Source organism: Labrus bergylta, chromosome 24, assembly GCF_963930695.1.
Source record: "Labrus bergylta chromosome 24, fLabBer1.1, whole genome shotgun sequence".
Lineage (NCBI taxonomy): Eukaryota > Metazoa > Chordata > Actinopteri > Labriformes > Labridae > Labrus > Labrus bergylta.
Window position 1 is genome coordinate 7,719,945 of NC_089218.1, and position 18,549 is coordinate 7,738,493.

Consider the following 18,549-nt stretch of genomic DNA (forward strand, 5'->3'; position numbering starts at 1 on the left):
GTGTTCAAATTCTCCAACCTTCAAACAGCTTTATTTATCCCTGATTCAGATCACAGCCTCACGATAACAAAAATAAATAAGAGAAATAGCGCTCTTACCTTGTTCACTGGTTGGAAAACTCTCAGCGGGCGTGTAGCAGCTCTAACTTCTGAAAATCTCCAGATGAAGGCTCACCTGGATGATCGTCTTCACCTGGACAAGAAACATAAGATTCCGTCAACAACACATCTGAGGACAAAGTGAGGGGAAAAACACAAACTAAGAAAAAAAACTGCACACATCTTTTTTTTTTAAAAAGAACAATGCTCCAGTGCAGACACATTTCAGTGACGCTTCACCTGTCCGCTATTTAACAAACTCACATGATTATAGAATAAATAAGGGATTATAAGAACCTGATTTGTTTGTTATAAACACACTGTTTTTGTGTTTCACCTTCTTCATGCCAGGCTTGTCACATCATCATATTTCTGTACGCATTATTGTGATTGTACAAATAATGAAACAAAGAAACACAGACGGCCAATCAGGCTCTTTTCTCAGCATGCATTCAACTGAAATGGGATTTACAAGCTTCTTTTAAAATAGCAAAACCATACAAATGTAAAAGAAAGACGAAACTCAAATGCATGAGCCTGCAGATCATCATCATATACGAGTACTTCCAGTGGTCTTATCTGTAACTTTTAATGTTTTGTGTCACTCTCTCAGCATCATTTTAAGACACTGCTGTTTGCCATTCCAAGCAGAAACCTCTACAAACTTTCTGTTTAACTTCAGTTTGCAAGCACCACAAACAAAAGACAAAGTGAGGAAGAGGATACTGAACAAAGGAGAAGAAATAGTTCTCTCATTAGAGACTGACAACACATCTAAGAGGAAGTTAATATTAAGACATGCGCTGTACCTAGACACTAATGACAATATTTACTCAAAGGTGGTAATGTGCCATGCATGCATGTTTGAGTCATTTTAACAGTGCATTGATGAATCAACATGTCAGGTCTGTTCTCTCCCTTTAGCACGTCTCCCTGCAGTCAGGTGCTAAAAAAAAAAAAAAAAAACACACTGTCGCAATGCGTGCGTTTAAATTACATTGTCACTCATTTATTTGCAAACTGTGAGCTAATTAAGACGCAGCAACAAGCAAAGTATGTGCCAAAAACACTGACAAGTCAAGCTAATGAATCTGCTTACCTCCACAGTAAAGGCAGGACACAGTCTCAGGTATTATTCGGTGCAACATTTAATCCGGAAAAATAAGAATCCAAAGGGGTCAAAACGTTTGCTGCTAATTCCTGAGTGAGGTCATGAAAGGTCACAGCAGGGTGTCCTCTCTGGTGGTGGTGGTGTTGTTGTTGTTGTTGTTGTTGATGATTTGGTCTCCATTGACAGGAGGCGTCCTCTACAATTAGCGTCTCAATTAAGAACACCTGTGTCTGCAACCGGACAGCGTTTTTTTTCACCTGACCATGACTCAGCAACTTCATGTCTGGCTAAAGTTAAGTTAAGACAAGATAAGATAATCCTTTATTTATCCCACAACGGGGAAATGTACATTGTTACAGCAGCAAAGAGCAAAGATTGCAAACAAAAAGTGAACACAGTACAATTTAAATAAAAAAAGAAAAAATTAAGAATGTCCAAAAAAATAGATTAAAAAAAAATAATAATAATAAAAATAATAAAAAAATAAATAAAAATAAGTAAAGTTGCTGGTGTTCGTGTATTTCTTGAAAATACGTTTAATTTACAAGATAATATAATTTTTGAGATGGGTGTGTCCTTACTTCACCGGATTGGCGCCAGATGAAATCCTGTGCTCACTGCTGAGCAGGCGTTACTACTAAACAACAACAACAACAACATCAACAACAGCAAGAAAAATCATCATAATAGTTACCAAATTACTTTTTTTTTCAAAAAGCAAAATAAAGCAGAAAGGGCATACAGAATTTTTGAGGAACTATCCCTTTCTAGGGCAAAACAAGAAAAAAAATAAACTTAAAAGACAAAATGTAGTTGTTTGTGTCACTTTATCAAGTCTGGTGTCCTTGGCCATTTACAGGGAAAGAAATGTTTAAAAAAAAAGAAGCTGATTCTGAAATTCAAGTACAGTCAGAAAAATCTCTCCAATAAAGTTTTTAAGGGGGATTTAAAAGCCTTCAGTCTCCCTTAGAGCTCCTTTCTCTCTACATTTCAAAATCTGTGCTTGAGACACACTGAAACAGAGTTTATATTTGACCACTGCCCGACAGATTAGCTGCTAAGAAGCATTTCACAGTGAACAAATATAATTTACTCCAAGAAATACAAATATTTGATTCTTGATTTGGAGTTAGTTATAACTGCTCCTGCACAGTGTTTGCTAATAAAGAGCTCTTCAGACCACAGTCTGTCTTTGTTCCAGGCTGTAAACATGGACATTGTAATATGAATGGGACTTCCTCTTGTTTTGGAGCACGCCTCAAGTGGACACTCCAGGAACTGCAGTTTTATGTACCTCCACATTTGCTTCATTTTCCAAGACTGGAGATTGTTGTCTTTAGTCCACCAACTTCTTTGAGTCTAACTCCAGAAATATCTTCAATCTCTGCAAAACAAAAAGGCCGATAGCCTGCACATGCTCACGGCTGCTTCGGGGTTAACGCTTTAAACTACATTAATTACAGTTAAAGGAAACTGTCGGGGGTTTACCACCATGATGATGAATGAAACATGGAACTGGTGTCACTCACCGCCAAAACAAACTCCACTCATGTTTGGCTCTGACCTAGATAAGCTGTGTTTCTGTTTTCTATATTTCTGTCTGAAGAAGGATGCAGTCACATAAAGACCAGAGGAAGCAGAGATTTGTTTTTAAGGGGGAGAATATTCACAATGAGAGGTTTAATCGCCCTGTTTTCAAACTAAAAGCCTGATGTGGAGACGCTGAAATCACATGAAATCCTTTACAGAGTGTATATTCATGCAAACTAAAAATCCTCTTTTTGATAACTCCTGATTTAATCGCCCCTATTCCTTTTATATTTGATTAAGTTGGCATAAAAGGAAAACGTCTGACATGTATTTCTAAAGTGGCTCTTTTGTGAAATAACAAGAAAAGCTTCATAAGAGAAGTTCTTTTGTAAGCAGATTAGCAGAATCCTCGTCTGCGGTCGTTCTCTCTCCACGGCTTTTAATTATGAATTATAATTAACAGAGTTTCACTTTCTTACTCGTCAGTCTTTGTTTGGAAGATGTACAAATCCCATCGAATCAAAGAAGCTGTTTTGGATTGTTTTGTGTATCAGGGCTCTCTCTCTCTCTTTCTCTGTAAAGGAACCAGTATTTTTTTAAGCATGTTAATATTTCAGATACTTCTTGGAGGGATGTTTTCCCCTTTTGAAGGTCAAATGTGGATTAGTTTCTCAGTCTAACTTTTGAAATTTGCTATTTATGAGGAATACGTAATCAACAGTATCATACAATCATTATTTGTATAGCACAAATTCATAACAAGTGTTATCTGGAGACGCTTTACAAAAACGAGTAAGGATTTCTCCTCTGTATTCCTCACGTTCCTGTAGTCCACACTTCCTCGCCGCTGAGGTCGAGGTCGGAGCAGGTCGTGCATGAATGAGGACGGCGGTGGTTGTCTTCACGAGACATTAAAACGGAAACACAAATAGATGGATTCATATTCTGAAGCACGAGTTTCAGTTGCTGCAACATTCAATAAATGAGTCACTGATGCTCTTGTAGAGTTTCTCGGCGCTTTCTGCTGAGCTGCAAAGATCCTTCTAACTCCACGTACCGGGTTCAGATCGTCCATAGAGCTCGGTGTGTTTTGAGCTGGAGTAAAACCTGACATGGGAGACGGGATACAAAACTCCTGTGGTGAAACATCAATACAAAGGGAATCTATATCAAGGTGAAGCCTCGTATTTATTTCTTAATGAATTATCAATTAATTAGCAAATCACTGAGTCTCCTCTGAAATCTCTCTCTCCGACTGATCTAATATGGAGTCTGCTGATCTTTAAAGCAGACGTACTGAGCGATCAGAATAAGAAATGTTGATTTTCTCTTCGTCAAGGTTGAATGCTTGAGCCTCTCCTTTCCCTTCATTTCAATTCCCTGCCACTACAAGTCCAATCAAAGGTGCATTTTAATATTTCAGTACTTAATTAATGATAAATCTCTCTGTTGTGATGCTACAAAGTAAGTTTATCAGATTCAATATTAAGAGAAACCGGCGTTAAAGACCATAAAGACATATGTTATAAAAATGGGAAAAAGGTGTATTTTTTTTTACCAATCAAACTATCTGTGAATCATTCACTTTCAACATCACAAACTCCCCGCTGCCAATTACTGTCCTCATTAGTGAAAATCGACGAAGCACACACTCTGGGAGAGGAGTCTGATATGTGTCACTTTGGCTTCTCTTGAGATTCGTTCTGTACCACTTGGAAACATCGCTGCTGGTTTGGATGGGTTTCACTCGCTTCTCTGTTCGTGAGCGTGTGTGTGTGAGCGTGTGTGTGGACCATCTGTAAGTGTGTGGTTTTATAGTTACGAGCCCAGTTGAGGGTCAGATGTGGTTCAGTAGCAGCTAACCCCGGCGGCCATCTTTGAAGAGGATCCTGTCACTAGAGAGGAGAAAGTTCTTAAAAAAAAAAAAAAAAAAAATCACAGGAAGTAGCTGCTAATTAGCTAAATATTTGAGCTCACTTAAAAGTAGGATAGCAGACTTTATTAAACTTTTATTTTCTCTCGTGTGTGTGTGTGTGTGTGTGTGTGTGTGTGAAAGAGAAAGTGATTGCTGATGATGTGAAAGAACAGAACATTATCTTCCCCTCTCTTTCTTTCTCTCCCTCCGCCTCTCATCGCTGTTTCTTTTGAAGAGGAAACAACAATGGCACCATTAAGTGTCAGAGGGGGTCTTTGATGTGAATAGACCCTAAATGGTCCTTTCAACAGCAGGTCAAGGGGGAGGGGGGGGGGCAGGAAGGGGGGAGATAAGGAGAGGAAAGGTCAAGTAGTGAAGCAAACCTTGCTTGTATGCAGTATATCTGGAGCTTGTCAAGATATTCACCTGCTGGTGCAATCCATCGTTTGGTGGATATGAAGGGGGCTCCTTTCACACATGCTCTGACCGCTTAAAGAAATGTCCCGACATTGTCCTGGTGGGCTGCATGTGTCGTCGTAAACGGCAGCCTCTGTTCGCCCTGACTTTCTGAAGACTTTTCCTGTCATAACGAAAGGAATCTGTCTCTGCTCTATAATGTGATTTTACAATAATTTAGTCCATGTAAAACAAACCTGACAATCATTTTGATTGATCTGTGGTAAACACCCAAACTTCCCTCCACCCTCGTCCCCCATGAAGCATCATTTCCCCCGTGTAGCTCTGCCTCCTGTCTTTTGTCAAAATCGCCCGGCCAACGAGACGAGAGCTCTCAATAAAAAACGGATAACCTGTCAATCACTTTAGCCGCTTTGCCCATCAGACTCAGACAGCAGTGTACACCAAGCCACAGAATACCGGACAACAAGTGTTAGACTATGATATGTATCTACTGGTATATCTGAGGATGTTGAGGCACATAAAGCGAAACAACATGAGCAAAGAGCAGACAAGCCAACGAATGTGGGAGGCTGGGAGGAAGCGGGATGTCATGAGACAGCAACTGCAAGGTGGGAATAAAAAAAAAAGATGGGATATAAATTTGAGGCCAGAAAAAAGTAGGATCGAAATGTCAGAAAAATAAAACGTCATTTGGCTTGCCAACACTTGGCTTGAACTGAAGTTATCGCCATGTTCACGATGCCACCCTGCAGCTCTTCTCTGGCAAGCACAGACATGCTGACCCAGGCCTTCTCCTGGAAAATAGACGAGAAATGAATAAATATTGTTTTTTTTGACTTATGGTGATGATCTGTATCGCTGGGTGCAAATGAGAAGAATGAGAAAATTGGAGGTTGGTGATAAGAAATAAAGACAAAAAAGAGGAGAAGGGAAGAGAGAGAAAAATCATAATGCAAGGAGGGCAGGAAGAAGGAGAGAGAATCTGTCATATCGCTGCTGTAATAGGGGAAAGGGAGCCTTTGCTGATTGGAGTTGCCATGGCAATGGTTGGCACCTAGTGTATCTGTGTGTCTGTGTGTGTCTATCTGTGCATGATTGTAATTTGGTGTGTGCAGGTTTTGGTGTATGTGGAAGTGCTCGGAGCATCTGGATATGTTTGTTAGTGTGTGTGTTGGTGCTTTTGTGCGTTTGTGTGTAGGTGGGGGTTTGAACGGGGGATCTTCTTGGTGGATTATCAGTGTTGTCAAAGGGAAATGAGGAAGGGGACCAACAAACCTGCTCTGTGGTTGGCGCATGCATGGTAAACCCATCAGGAACGGTATGAACGAGATGTTGATCTTCTGCAGTGGTTCATTGGCAGCACAGTCTGTAACTTTCACAAAACTTAAGACATCGAGCTGATTCGATCTGAAACGAGATGACAGATAGAGGCAGGAAAGGATGAGAGCCAGGATGAGAGGAAGGCTTGGATGTCCATTTGTGAGAATAAATGTTTGTCCAAATCTTCAGACAGCCAACGCCAGCTTCTCCCCTGCCAAAGAGTCGAGACATAAGCCAAGTTAGAGAGAGAACTTAAAAAGCAGGGAATTATGGAAATATGCACAGTCTGGATTTAAATTTGCACAGAGACATGACTGCTCTATGTTTGTACTGCCTACCTTTATAATGATATAATAAATCATACAACCTTTGGAGGTCTTTTGGAAGCACCTGGATTGAAACCAACTTTAAAAATCCACTCTTTTCCCAATGTAAAACCAATCTGCAGAAACTGGGCGTCAGGTGGTGGTTGAGGGACGACGCAGTCCGATGGCGGTGGTTGGCGTCAGGCGGTGGTTGTATGACGACACAGTCACAGTCAATGAAATTCTCCCCTGGTTGCAAAAAGAAGGCGTCGTGTGAAGTTGCATGAGGATTGTGACGAAGTTAACATCCAAACAATGTGGGCTACCAAGTCATCATTTTGACATCAACACACACACACACACACACACACACACACACACAGCCCACACCTCTCCCACACAGGTAATGACCACAGCCAGACTCATTATTCTCCATCACAGGTTCTGGGGTGGTAACCATCTAAAGGTCGTAACAATCGCCTCTCATTGTTCTTGGGGGGGGTCACAAACCAGCTCCTCATGTGTCACGCTCATTATCAATAATGGTCACAGTGCTGTGGCTTCTGACAAGCCTGCCCAGGGTCAATCCGGGTAAATCAAACTTCACAACTGGAGACAGTTTGGAGGCGAGCTGGATGCCCTGCAGCTAAAGTACACAAAGAATAAGATTGATCAGTATATGGAGACTAGATAATATCCTGAAGCATACATCTGCAGTACATCTAAACAATGAATTCTTGTTTGACTCATGTAGTTGTTTCTTTAAAACACCAACCACAGATCAGCGGTCAGTCTTACAGTGTGGGCAGCACTGTCTCCTCCGATTTTCAACAGACAAACTTCATGACTGCTGTGGGTGGCACTCACTGTTCTTTGTCTTTTTTAGGCATTGGCGGGTATTCCTGCTCAAGCTATTTCGTTCCAGTTCTTCATTATCTGTAAAATGCATCACAAACGCCGTGTGCAAGAAAATAGAAAGCAGTCAGACAGTGGGTATTAAGAAGGCTTTAAACTGAGCTCCTAATCTGTGATATGTGCATTATGAACATTTATTTATAGACGACACATAGCACATCTTACACACATGCCATTCAATGTGGTTTTATAATTACAATACATGGATTAAAAATACACCTCTCAGTTTAAAGACAGAGAAATAAATTAAATATATTTACTGGAAGTATTGTGCCAACTCTTGCTGGCCAGTTCTTCATGTTTGGTTTGGACAACATGTCCTGAAAAATGAAGAGTTGGTATGATGATGGACGGATATGTTTTGGCCTTAAATTATTATAAAATCAGAAGTAAACTTTTAAACTTCAAATTGAAGCCAATGTTCTGGACTTGCTAAAAGAGAAAAGTGTGGCCCAGTGTGGACAAGTTACACCAAGATGTCTGCTTTGTTCTGGCTTTCAAAGACAAAGTTAACTCTGGCAAATTTGGCCTCAGTTTATCTTATTTTAATCCAAGTATAATCATTTTTTCTAGTTTCGTTTTTTTTTTCTCTTTTGGTGAAAGGAAGTCAGAGAAATCCTTTTACATAAATCATCAATGGACCTACAGAAACTTGCTTGGGTGTATTTGGGTGTCACCTGCGTAACGACACCTCAGGACACATTAATTATTATCAGACAACAATTCAGCCTCCAGTCACTGTGTACCTGACATTATTTACAGTGAGTCATGAAAACATTGAGTTAAGAGTGTACAAAAAAAAAAATCTGTACAACAGGTAAACAACAGAGGACCATGGATTGAGCCTTGTGGATCTCCACAAATCATGATGGCTCATTTACAGAAAACATTTATAGTTTTTAGCCCAATTTCAATTACATCGATTTGATCACAGATGCAACTGCACTTGGGCACCAACAGAGCTCAGTTGGGTTGAGCAGGCGCTCCATAAACAGAGACAACACGCCTCAATACATCAGCTGCAAGTTCAGCTCTATCAATGAAGACAAAAAGGCCCAAAGATACAAAAACAAACAAAGAAAGAATAGCAGATTTAGCTTAGATTTAACTTTCTGAGCTTTTTACGCCACTACCACTGAGACAAATCCATTACATTTTTTAAATATCCATCCTTTTTATAAATAAATAAAAACAAACTCGTTATAACAACAGGCCATTGTTGATTTACACTCTGAATTCATGCTGAGTAAATACAACAATCTGCCCGAGCCTGTTGTCACTTCACTTCCACTTCAAATCCTCAGCGGCTGTGGGAAAGTGCTCACGTTCATAAATCATTCACTTGTTATTCTGCAACCCAGATATGGAGGAGACAAATACAGCCTCCTATACCACATTATATCCTTCTTTTCTGCTCCCTGCAACTGTGATAGAAAATCCCGTCGCAAGTTTCCAACTTTATGATTGTCAATCTGTCCGAGGTTTGTGAAGAGACATGAGTCCATGCAGCCACAATGGGCTTTTCATGCCAGCTTCAGTGCCATGATAATTAGGCAGAGGTTGGAGAGGCAGGCTAAAACTTGCATGCCATTTGCAGCATTTGCATATTGTGTTTGTGAGTGCATGTGGTGGTGTTAACAGGGAGGGTAACTGAGCTGATCAACAGTACACAATGGGGGCAGCTGCTGTAAACGATAGCAAGGTCATCACTATTGCAGCCAGTTGATCAGAACTGTGTGTGAGAGTGTGTGTGATGGAGAGTTTGGGAAAGAGAGAAAGTAGAAGTGTAACAGTGTTAGAAAGTGAGGATACATTCCCATCCATTTGTAAAAGGGGTTTTTAGGAGGACTTTACAGACTTTATTGACAAAATGCAAATTCATTCCCATCTACTTTAATGGAGTGTTTTAAATATAGTGTACCAAATGTATTCTTGTTTTTTAGGGCTGAAAGTAAGAATACACAGAGCATTAAGCTGTCCACTGCAAAGACCCAAAGCCACTCAAATAGTTGATGGAAAATGCACTTTGTTTTTTAGTTTTGTCCAAAATCAGTCTTAATATGACCTATCAGTGTTTCACAAGATATTTTACCATGAGCTGAATTACCCATAAAAGTCTCCTCTCCGAAACGTTCCGCAAAACAGCTAAAACCCGAAACTAAAAAAGACAGAAAACTGGATCAACAAACTGTTAACATGGCTTCTGGAGGCTGTGAGGGAGTTTATCTGGGATCTCAGTCAACAAGCTGATCTGTCATGTTACGTCTCTGTCCATTTCAAACATGAAATCCTCAGTGACAAAAGGCTGCAATTAGCTTAAACCACCCTCTCTCCTTAGAGTCATAATCTTCACTTCAGAAGAGTTTGTGGGGGGGGGGGGGGGGGACTCCTGTGAGCGATGTTAGATGTGAAATGGAGAAAACAGAGTGATGTGTGCACAAACTGAGGAACAGACTGTACCTGAAAGCTGGGAGCTCTGACAGAAAGGGAAGTTGTTGTTATTCAGCTGTTTTTCTCTCAGTGTGGAGAATACGACCCACCACCACCACCACCACCCGAAACTTCAAAATCTGTTGATTCCTCCTGTTTGGGAAAGAAGAAATGCAGCCAGACTGACTCTATCAGCTCACAGCATTTCCTTTTTAAAGTAGATAATCTGGATATTTAGAGGCTTTTACACAAATACAGAAGTTTTGTTATTCTGACCGATGACATGTCTGCTCAGAGTGAGTTTGGCTTGATTAACAGATGTTTTAGCTGCTGTCCTGATGGATACACATCACATACTAAAGATGTTGTAGCCAAGAAGTAACCAAACAGCGATGAATTTATACATCCAGGACTAATCTAGTCTGTGTGGTGTTAACTAGAAACTATGACTTTTTAAATGAACCCACAAGTTTTTACAGGCTTACAACTGCTACAGATTGATTTTCTTCATTCCTTTTTCAGAGCACATGAGTTATCAATTTCCATCAGGACCTAAAGACAAATTCAACCAACATCTTAAAAAGTGGATCTGGAGAAAATGATCAACACTGCCTTTAAGTCAAATCCTGTGAGGGCCCGTTCATATCTGAGACGGGCCTGCTCTGACCCACAGATTTGGAAAGGTCGAAGATCTGCACGTCTCTCGAGCTTTTATGCATTTTTATCATCAGTTGAGAAACCTCTGTTTGACATATAAATGTTTCAATAGTGAAATAAATGAAATGAGTTCCTCTTGCAAAAGTGTGCCAGCTAAAAGATGAGATGTTCATTACAGTTTGTTAATCCACTCTGATGATCTGCGGCGTTATTCTCAGTGACAAGTAGCCGACTTCATGAATACCAAAGCAGGCCTGTTTAATTTTCTATCATTGTCTTTTTAATGATCTGAAGTCAGAATTTAATGAACTCTGGAATGTAAGTAACAAATAAAGAAGAACGGGGATGGAAATACGGCTGCACGATTTGGCGCCGAAGCAACATGAAGACGGAGAATCCTGCATGTAAACAGCGAGGCAGCATATTGAAAATGTCACATTAGCTATATTTATTAAAATCTCCCCGCTATGCCTCACTGTGCTCTAGATTTCCTTCTGGGGCGATAAGTTTTTTAATGAATTGGCCGCCATCCAGCAGCACAATATTAGCCCGACAATAGCAGCCCTCTGCACGCAGCTAAATATCTGACGCCGATTTCTCCGCTGATGTGGAGCGCTAAATACAGAGATGCTGTTAGTGTGCAGTCCCCAGCTATTATCTTAGCAACGCCATCTTGACATAAACATTTTGGAGGCAATTAAAGATTATACGTGTGCGTGTGTGTGTGTGTGTGTGTGTGCGTGTGGGCAGAGCTGTCAAAGAGCAATTACGGTGACAATGTCCTCAACGTTCTGGACGGCTCGTTTTCATATCAGAAGAGAGCGTGATGTTTCTCCAATTTGATTAATGTGTTTTCAGAAGGACGTGTGCAAAAACCCTAAACACACGACCAAAAATGGTGCACACACACACACACACACACACACACACACACACACACACAGAGACGAGATGGATGCGAGGCAGTAAATGGCTCCTAATTGATGCTCTACAGCCTTTGTTTCATTATTTACAGGCTCGCCTCATTATTCCAACATTCGCCGACTCTAAGTACTCCACAGAGCTGCTTCCATGATACAAACAAACAAAAACAGGAGACCAGAATAGCAAACGGCTCAGCGTCATCGTTATGGAAGATGTATGAGTGTGAGAGTGGGTGTGTGGTTGTGTTTCGGGGGACGTGGGGTTTATTTTACGAGTGCGACATCAGCTACAGTGTTCAGGGTTGACCATAATTGGAAAAGCGTGTGTGTGTGTGTGTGTTTATGCATTAATGTGTGTTTGAGGGACGCTCAGTTCATGCTGGAGGTCCAGGACTTTGTTCACACCAAACTAAACAAAGCTGAAAATCTTTTTGAAGTGTCGAAATGCAGCCGTGGAAAAAGTGCTCTTAAAGGAGCAAATATCATTTAAAACGGGTACTGCAGTCTAAATTCAAACCATTGTAGAGCGCTGTCTCCCCCCTCCCCCTCCTCTCTAGAGTGGATGCTCATGCAGGTCACCATGTGGTGGACTCTGAAGCTTCAGTGTTTATCCAGCTCTGCATCAGTCTGTAAACCTTTCTGCGTTCTAACCTCTCTCCATTGCTGTATTGACGAAGACCTGAAACTAAAGAATGAGACCTTAAACTCATTAGAATAATATTTACTCAGGGATTAAATCAACAGAGAAGCACGCTGATTTTCCGGCTGAATTACATCCTATAACTTGTTTTTCCCTCCCAGCCAGTGAAGTCGCCACCCTGCTGGCCATGTGAAGGAATGCAGCTTTAAGACACTTCTACATCTGCACCATTTTAACATCTCGTCCCTGCATTATGTGAGCAGTCATACAAAAATCTGAAATGACAGAGAGGCAGGCTCCAAGCTGCCTCCATCACTACCCGGCCTCTGAAAGTCACTGAGCAGGCTTGTATAATTATGGACATTTAACTGACATGACGTCGTTTTTCACACTGACACACTCTGGAGACTTTCTCAAAAAAAGGTTTGAGGTGGTTAAGACTTGGACTCAGGGCCAAAAAAGAGAGGGAAATTAAAGTATATTGTCCTGACATTTGTAAGGCACAGACAGCTCTATTTTCTAAACCATTACTTGTGTGATATTAAAGGTGTTAATATGTCTCATAATGCTAATAATGAGCTGCAAGCCGCTTTACTTTCCTGCCAGCAGTCATCTTATACGAGTGGGCGTCAATTTTTCCAGATGATGTAAATGTCACTTTTGGAAGGGAAACCTATAAAAATACATTTCTCAAAGTGTGTGCGCCTCTTTGTAATCACGCCTGTGTGTGAGTGAGATCATGTTCTGATGTGTGTGTGTGTGTGTGTGTGAGACACGTCGGTGTACGTCTTAATTGAAGCAGGGTGCTGCACCAGACGAGCCGTTATGAGGCTGAATCTTGATCTAATCCGCAGAGTTAGTGGCCTTAAATAGATAACGCTCCTGTGCTGGGGTCCAGTCACGGGAGGAGGCTGAACATATGCCGCATGGGAGAGTGTGTGCGTGCGTGCACATGCGTGTGTGTTGGTGTGTAAAACGTACAGGAGTAGACAGCTGAAACCGAGCCAAAAAGGCAGAGCGGCATGCCTGAAGCATGAGCAGCAAACTTTCCGGAGTAACTGAGACCCCCAGCTGGTCTGCGCAGAGCAACGTTAACGCCGCCACACTCGACTGACTTGAACTGACAATTTCGGGATCTGGGAGGCAGGAGGAAGACCTGAGGAGACAGTGATGGAGAGGAGGGAGCGGGAGGGAGAGATTGACAGCCAAACAGAATGAGAAACACGGCGGCAGACAGATGAAAACACAACGAGTGTAAAAAAAAAAAAAAATGGAGGGAAAAATAAACCTGCCAGACAAAATAGAGCGGGGAAAAAAAACAAAAAAAACACAGAGCCTGGGCATTAGAGTAGCTTGTCAATCAAGACCCCCTTGACACGCTCGGAGCAGGTGAGCCGAGGTTTAACTGATACACACACCGACGAGTCAATTACAGGCCAGCGAGGCAGAATGTCACGGCCGCCCGGACACTAAACCGACGGCTTAACCTCCTCGCACTGCATCAATATGCCTATGAGAGGAGGGGGGGAGGGGGCTGCAGAGCACGTGCATGGGAATTCTCAACAAACAACAACACAGACTTCTCAAATACTTTATTACTTTGTGAAATAACTGTTCTTCAGGCTGCGGAGGTTGTGCAGGGTGCAACTTGTGCAACATGTGTCTTTTATGTTTGTCACCGCTGAGCTTCTTCAAATGTGGACACCAGAGCGCTCCGAGACCGAGACAAGGCCAAGAGATTTAGGGATCGGGACCAAGTGGAGACCGAATAAAAAAATGCTTTCAATTCTGAGACTGGACCTTCAAAAAGAGATCTTAACCAAGACCGATTTTTGAGTACTGCGACACTGAACTTTTAAAAAAAAACGGCTTCACTTCTACTTTTGCTGACGGGGGACGACACGAAAAAGTCAAAAGCATCGTTTTAATGAACTGAGGAACACAATGTGGGTGTTGTTTTTGTCTCGGCAGTGAAATAAATCCTGTTTGTCTGCCTCCCCCAGTCCCCGTCGTTAACACTGACATCACGTTCAATGACTCTGACCCTGAACCCTGTCTGAGTTTTTTTTTTTTTTGTTGCAGAATCATCCAGTGTCCGTGTTTTGTTTGGCGACGGGCTCGTCTGACTCTGAAATCTTCTGCGAGCTAAGAGGAAGTGTGAGCTGCAGGATTATCAGTGTGATTCTCAACAGCTGCTTCCAAGTTTGTGTGTCTGTTTTAGAGCGTTAAGAGTCGTACTTGTGTGACTTTAGACGGTTCGCTCAGAGCTTCAACACAATAATGCAGACGAAAACGACCCAGTGTGGCAGATATAGACGAGGAACTCCAGAGTTCTGGGAGGTAAAATGAAGGTTTTGTAAATCTGGTTTGGTGGATTTGAAGAGAGCAATGAAACAGACGTTTCTTATTTAATGAAACATTTTCCTCTTTTTCTCTCGGGGACTTCTGTCATGTTGTCAGGTACTTCAAAATCGATTTGAACCTGTCACTTGCAAAAAGGTACAGAAGCCCAAAGCGGTCATGCCTCCACACTTTTCATTTACTAATTCATCTCGTGATTCTCGGGATCTCCACTCATACATCTTCTCTCGTGGTAACACATTTATTTTCTGTCAATTTAGAAAACTAAACTATCGGCCAGACCACGACATGTCTCACACTAATGAGCAAGTTCAAACTATTTCTGTTTGTTTTTGTGCTTTTGAAACTCTGAGCATACGAGATAAATAAGTAGAGGTCTGAAATCAAACTTTTTAAGTATCCTGTTTCTGTGTCTGTGTCTGACTGCCCACACACACACACACACACACACACACACACACACACTGAAGACACAATGGCAACTTTATTCTGCTTTGAGAGCTGACAAAATGCTTGGGTTTGTGCGTGTGTTAGCTGGGAATTAAAGCAGACACACAGGGAATCCCCGTATCAGCTACCCCCGTCCCCCGTCCCCCCGTCCCCCCGTCCCCCATCCCCAAACCCAACCCAACCCAACCCAACCCCCACCCTCCATGTTTCTCCCTCTGAAGTGGGGTGGGCTGAGATAAGGCGCGTTATAAAAACACTCTCTCTCAGAGGGTGGTCAGAGGGAGCGGGTCACATAGCTCTGATGTTTACAGGGGAAATCCATGATGTGAGTGGGCCCAAGGAGACAGAGCAGATATGTGTGTGTGTGTGTGTGTGTGTGTGTGTGTGTGTGTGTGTGTGTGTGGTTTATTTACTGAACTCTGGCTGGAGAGTTTATATAGCTGGGTAAGGAAAGATTGCGCAGCACTCAAGGCTGAGGTACACTCTGAGTGCGAGGCCGTGCCAGGGAATGTGCATTTAAATGAGGGGAGAGGTCACTCGGGTCCAAGGTGCAACCGGGGAACAAGGATTCTGCCCCCTGTAGGGCAGGATGGGCATTACTCTAGCTTGTGCAATAGGACAAAAAAAAAAAGCAGATGATATTATTTTTAAAACAGGGCCCACATAGTTCAGGGTCTAAATGACTGACAAAAACAATCAGCTTTGAATTGCTGCTTTTTGCTTTTGGACACAACGGCTACTTGCTGAGCACAAATGTGTGCGTTCAGAAAGATCTATTACTCTGGCTGCCCACACGGCAGGCCAAACAGTCCCTCAGGCCACGGGGAAATGTCCCAGTGCTCCAGGGCTTTCAGGTGACATCAGCTCTAAAGTGTTTCATTACCTCGTCTAGATGTTGTTGGAGGACTTTAATCCAGGCAGAGAATACTGTGTGGGTGAAGGGGAAAACGTGGGGTGACCACTAGAATTCCCTTTTTATAGCAAAAGCTATACATAGAATTTCAGCAGCTTGTAAAAGAGATTGGCTCACTGTACGTGTGTGTATATATATATATATGTGTGTCACTCTCATTTCCTCCCCATCGCAGAGCTCATCTGTGGCCTGCAGAGAATGGGCGGAGAGGAGTGACAGAATGGAAAGAGGACACGAAGGAGCGTGGCGCGGGGAGAGGGAGGGGAAGAAAAAGAGAGACGGCGACATGGAAAAGTCAAGCTGCAGAGTGAGAAGGGCAGGCAGTTGGGAGCTTCTGTTTGTGTGTGTGGGAAAGTGGAGTTTGTGGCGGTCTGGCTGTTATGTCTCGAGCTGAGGTGTAATGAAGGAGAATAAAATGAGTCATGAAGCTCCCTGTTATGGCTTTCTCTTTGTGTAATGCACGACACGACTCTGCAGGAGAAGCTGTCTCTGCAAACGGCAAAAAAAAAAACAGATAAACAATTACGCACAAAGTCTTGCCTGTCATAAAAAGAGTCTCGCATGAAATCAGCTAGAAAACTTCTCGCTGTGTATTTCTCATTAGTTCCCTCAGGCTGCAGCTCTGTAATGAAGAATCCCCTCGAGGAAATTAGCAAACGGTGCAGTCACAGACAGGAGACATCTTCGTTGTAGCCACTGTTACATCACCCGCCAATTTGTCGGCTGCGTTATGTAGGCGACCAGTTTGGCCATTTGGGGGTCCGCCATGTTGGTTTTCTGGAGCCAGAACAACCAGCGTTGACAATGAAGCCAACGCAGAAGCGCAAAGACCTGCAGTTCCGTAAGTGTCCACTTGACGCTGGCCCCAAAAACCAAAACAATCCCTAAAAAGGTCCCACGTTAAAATGCCGATTTAAACATGCGTTCAGCCTCTCCAGATGGAGATTTGCTCACCTTTGGAGCTGGCCTCAAGTGGCCATTAGAGGAATTGCAGTTTCTTGAACTTTCATTCCTCAGCTGCGGTGGTCGCTGCTTTGGGGGCGAAATACAGAACTGCAACCGAAAAAACTGCACACACACTCCTGGGAAGGCTGAAAGAGAAGAAGCAAGTTTGTCTTCACTGCACAGAGCTTCTCAATTAGCCACTAATTGCCTCGCCTTAACGAGCAGGACATTTCTTAGCACTAATGAAGCTGGTGGCAGGCGCAGAGTGTGTGTGTGTGTGTGTGTGAGACTCGGAGCTACAGTGTGAGGTGTGTGTGTTTTTGAAAGATAGAAAGCAGAGAGAGAGAGAGAGAGAGTGGAGTTCTAATGGAGTCGGGTGCACGGCTCATTTTCAGCGAGCTGTTTGGCATTCTCTGGAAGGAATGCGTGGATGGATTACACTGCTGGCTGCGACAGAGACTTTCCAATGAGGCTCCACTTTGTCTTCACCCTTATCTAATCCACGTTGGAATGACCATCTCTGCAAAATGAAAATGAGGATGGAAATCAAATGGCCGGCCTTGTTTGAAACAGTTGAATGACGGACATGTGATTTAAAAAAAAAAAAATGGAACGCTCACTTGGTGCAAACAGTGTGCAAGAATATCATCTGCTTTGCATATCAGGTCCAAATGGAAATCAGGTTTGGGCTGAAATGCATGAAAAAACATTCTCCACCATATGCAACGGGCAGTTTGACCCACTTATTGTTCAATGCACTTTATATATTTGATATGCACCAGGCACCAGGAAGCTAAAGGCTAACAGGGAGTAGCAAAGGATGCTGTCCAGGTTGCATTTGGAGGTTTTGGATATCTCTGCTCCTGCTGCTTGGACTTTGACAATACTCATAATTAGCTTTGTGCAGAATCAAGCCAATGGAGTGTTTCCATCTCATATTCAAAATGCATTATCTAAAGTGAACAGTGGATACTTTCTGAGGGATTAAATGTTGATGGAAGTTTTGGAAACACGGGCTCTTGGAGGGGAGTCTTTCCCACTGCTGATGAGAATTCAAAGGATTACGTATGACCGCACTTAAAATACTCGACACAACTTCTCTTAAGATGTCATGAACTGTTGATATGTTGAACTTTGATTCGCGTTATTAAGTGCTCGGTTTATGAATAATGATGGCTCATACCTTCATGTTCGAGTGGTGTTTGGGGGAATCACCTGAGACACCCCCGGCTCGTCCAGAAGACACTGTATCACACGCCGTTCCCAAGCTCGTACGGAAACTCAGCGGTCTCCAATTCCTCTGGAACCTGGCTGTGTTCGATCTTGGTCCAAGCGGCCGAGCTAACAGGGACACTCGACACATTACCCCATCTTTCCCGTCCGTTCACAGCAACCCAACACTCCTGACACAAGCTCACCCCCCCCCCCCCCAGCAAGCCCCGCTGACTGCCAAGCAAAACACCTGGCATCTGGATGAGAAGGGCGCCAATTTCACAGTGACTGCCAGGCGGTCAGCTGAGCCGCTGCCACGCACATATGGGCAACATGTGAGCGAGGGCAAAGTGATACGGAGGTGCTATGTGTCTGCAGAGACAGCTTGAGCGTGTCCGTGCAGA

General features: G+C 42.8%; 1 protein-coding gene across 1 annotated transcript in view; it reads right to left on the reverse strand.

Moving 5' to 3' along the window:
- nrp2a (neuropilin 2a) overlaps window positions 1-16,756 on the reverse strand; it is a 95,334-nt gene extending 78,578 nt beyond the window's left edge. The window contains 2 exon segments of the mRNA XM_065952273.1: window positions 13,246-13,420; window positions 16,697-16,756. Coding sequence (XP_065808345.1) covers window positions 13,246-13,420; window positions 16,697-16,756 — 235 coding nt within the window.
- Window positions 16,757-18,549: the final 1,793 nt, after the last annotated feature.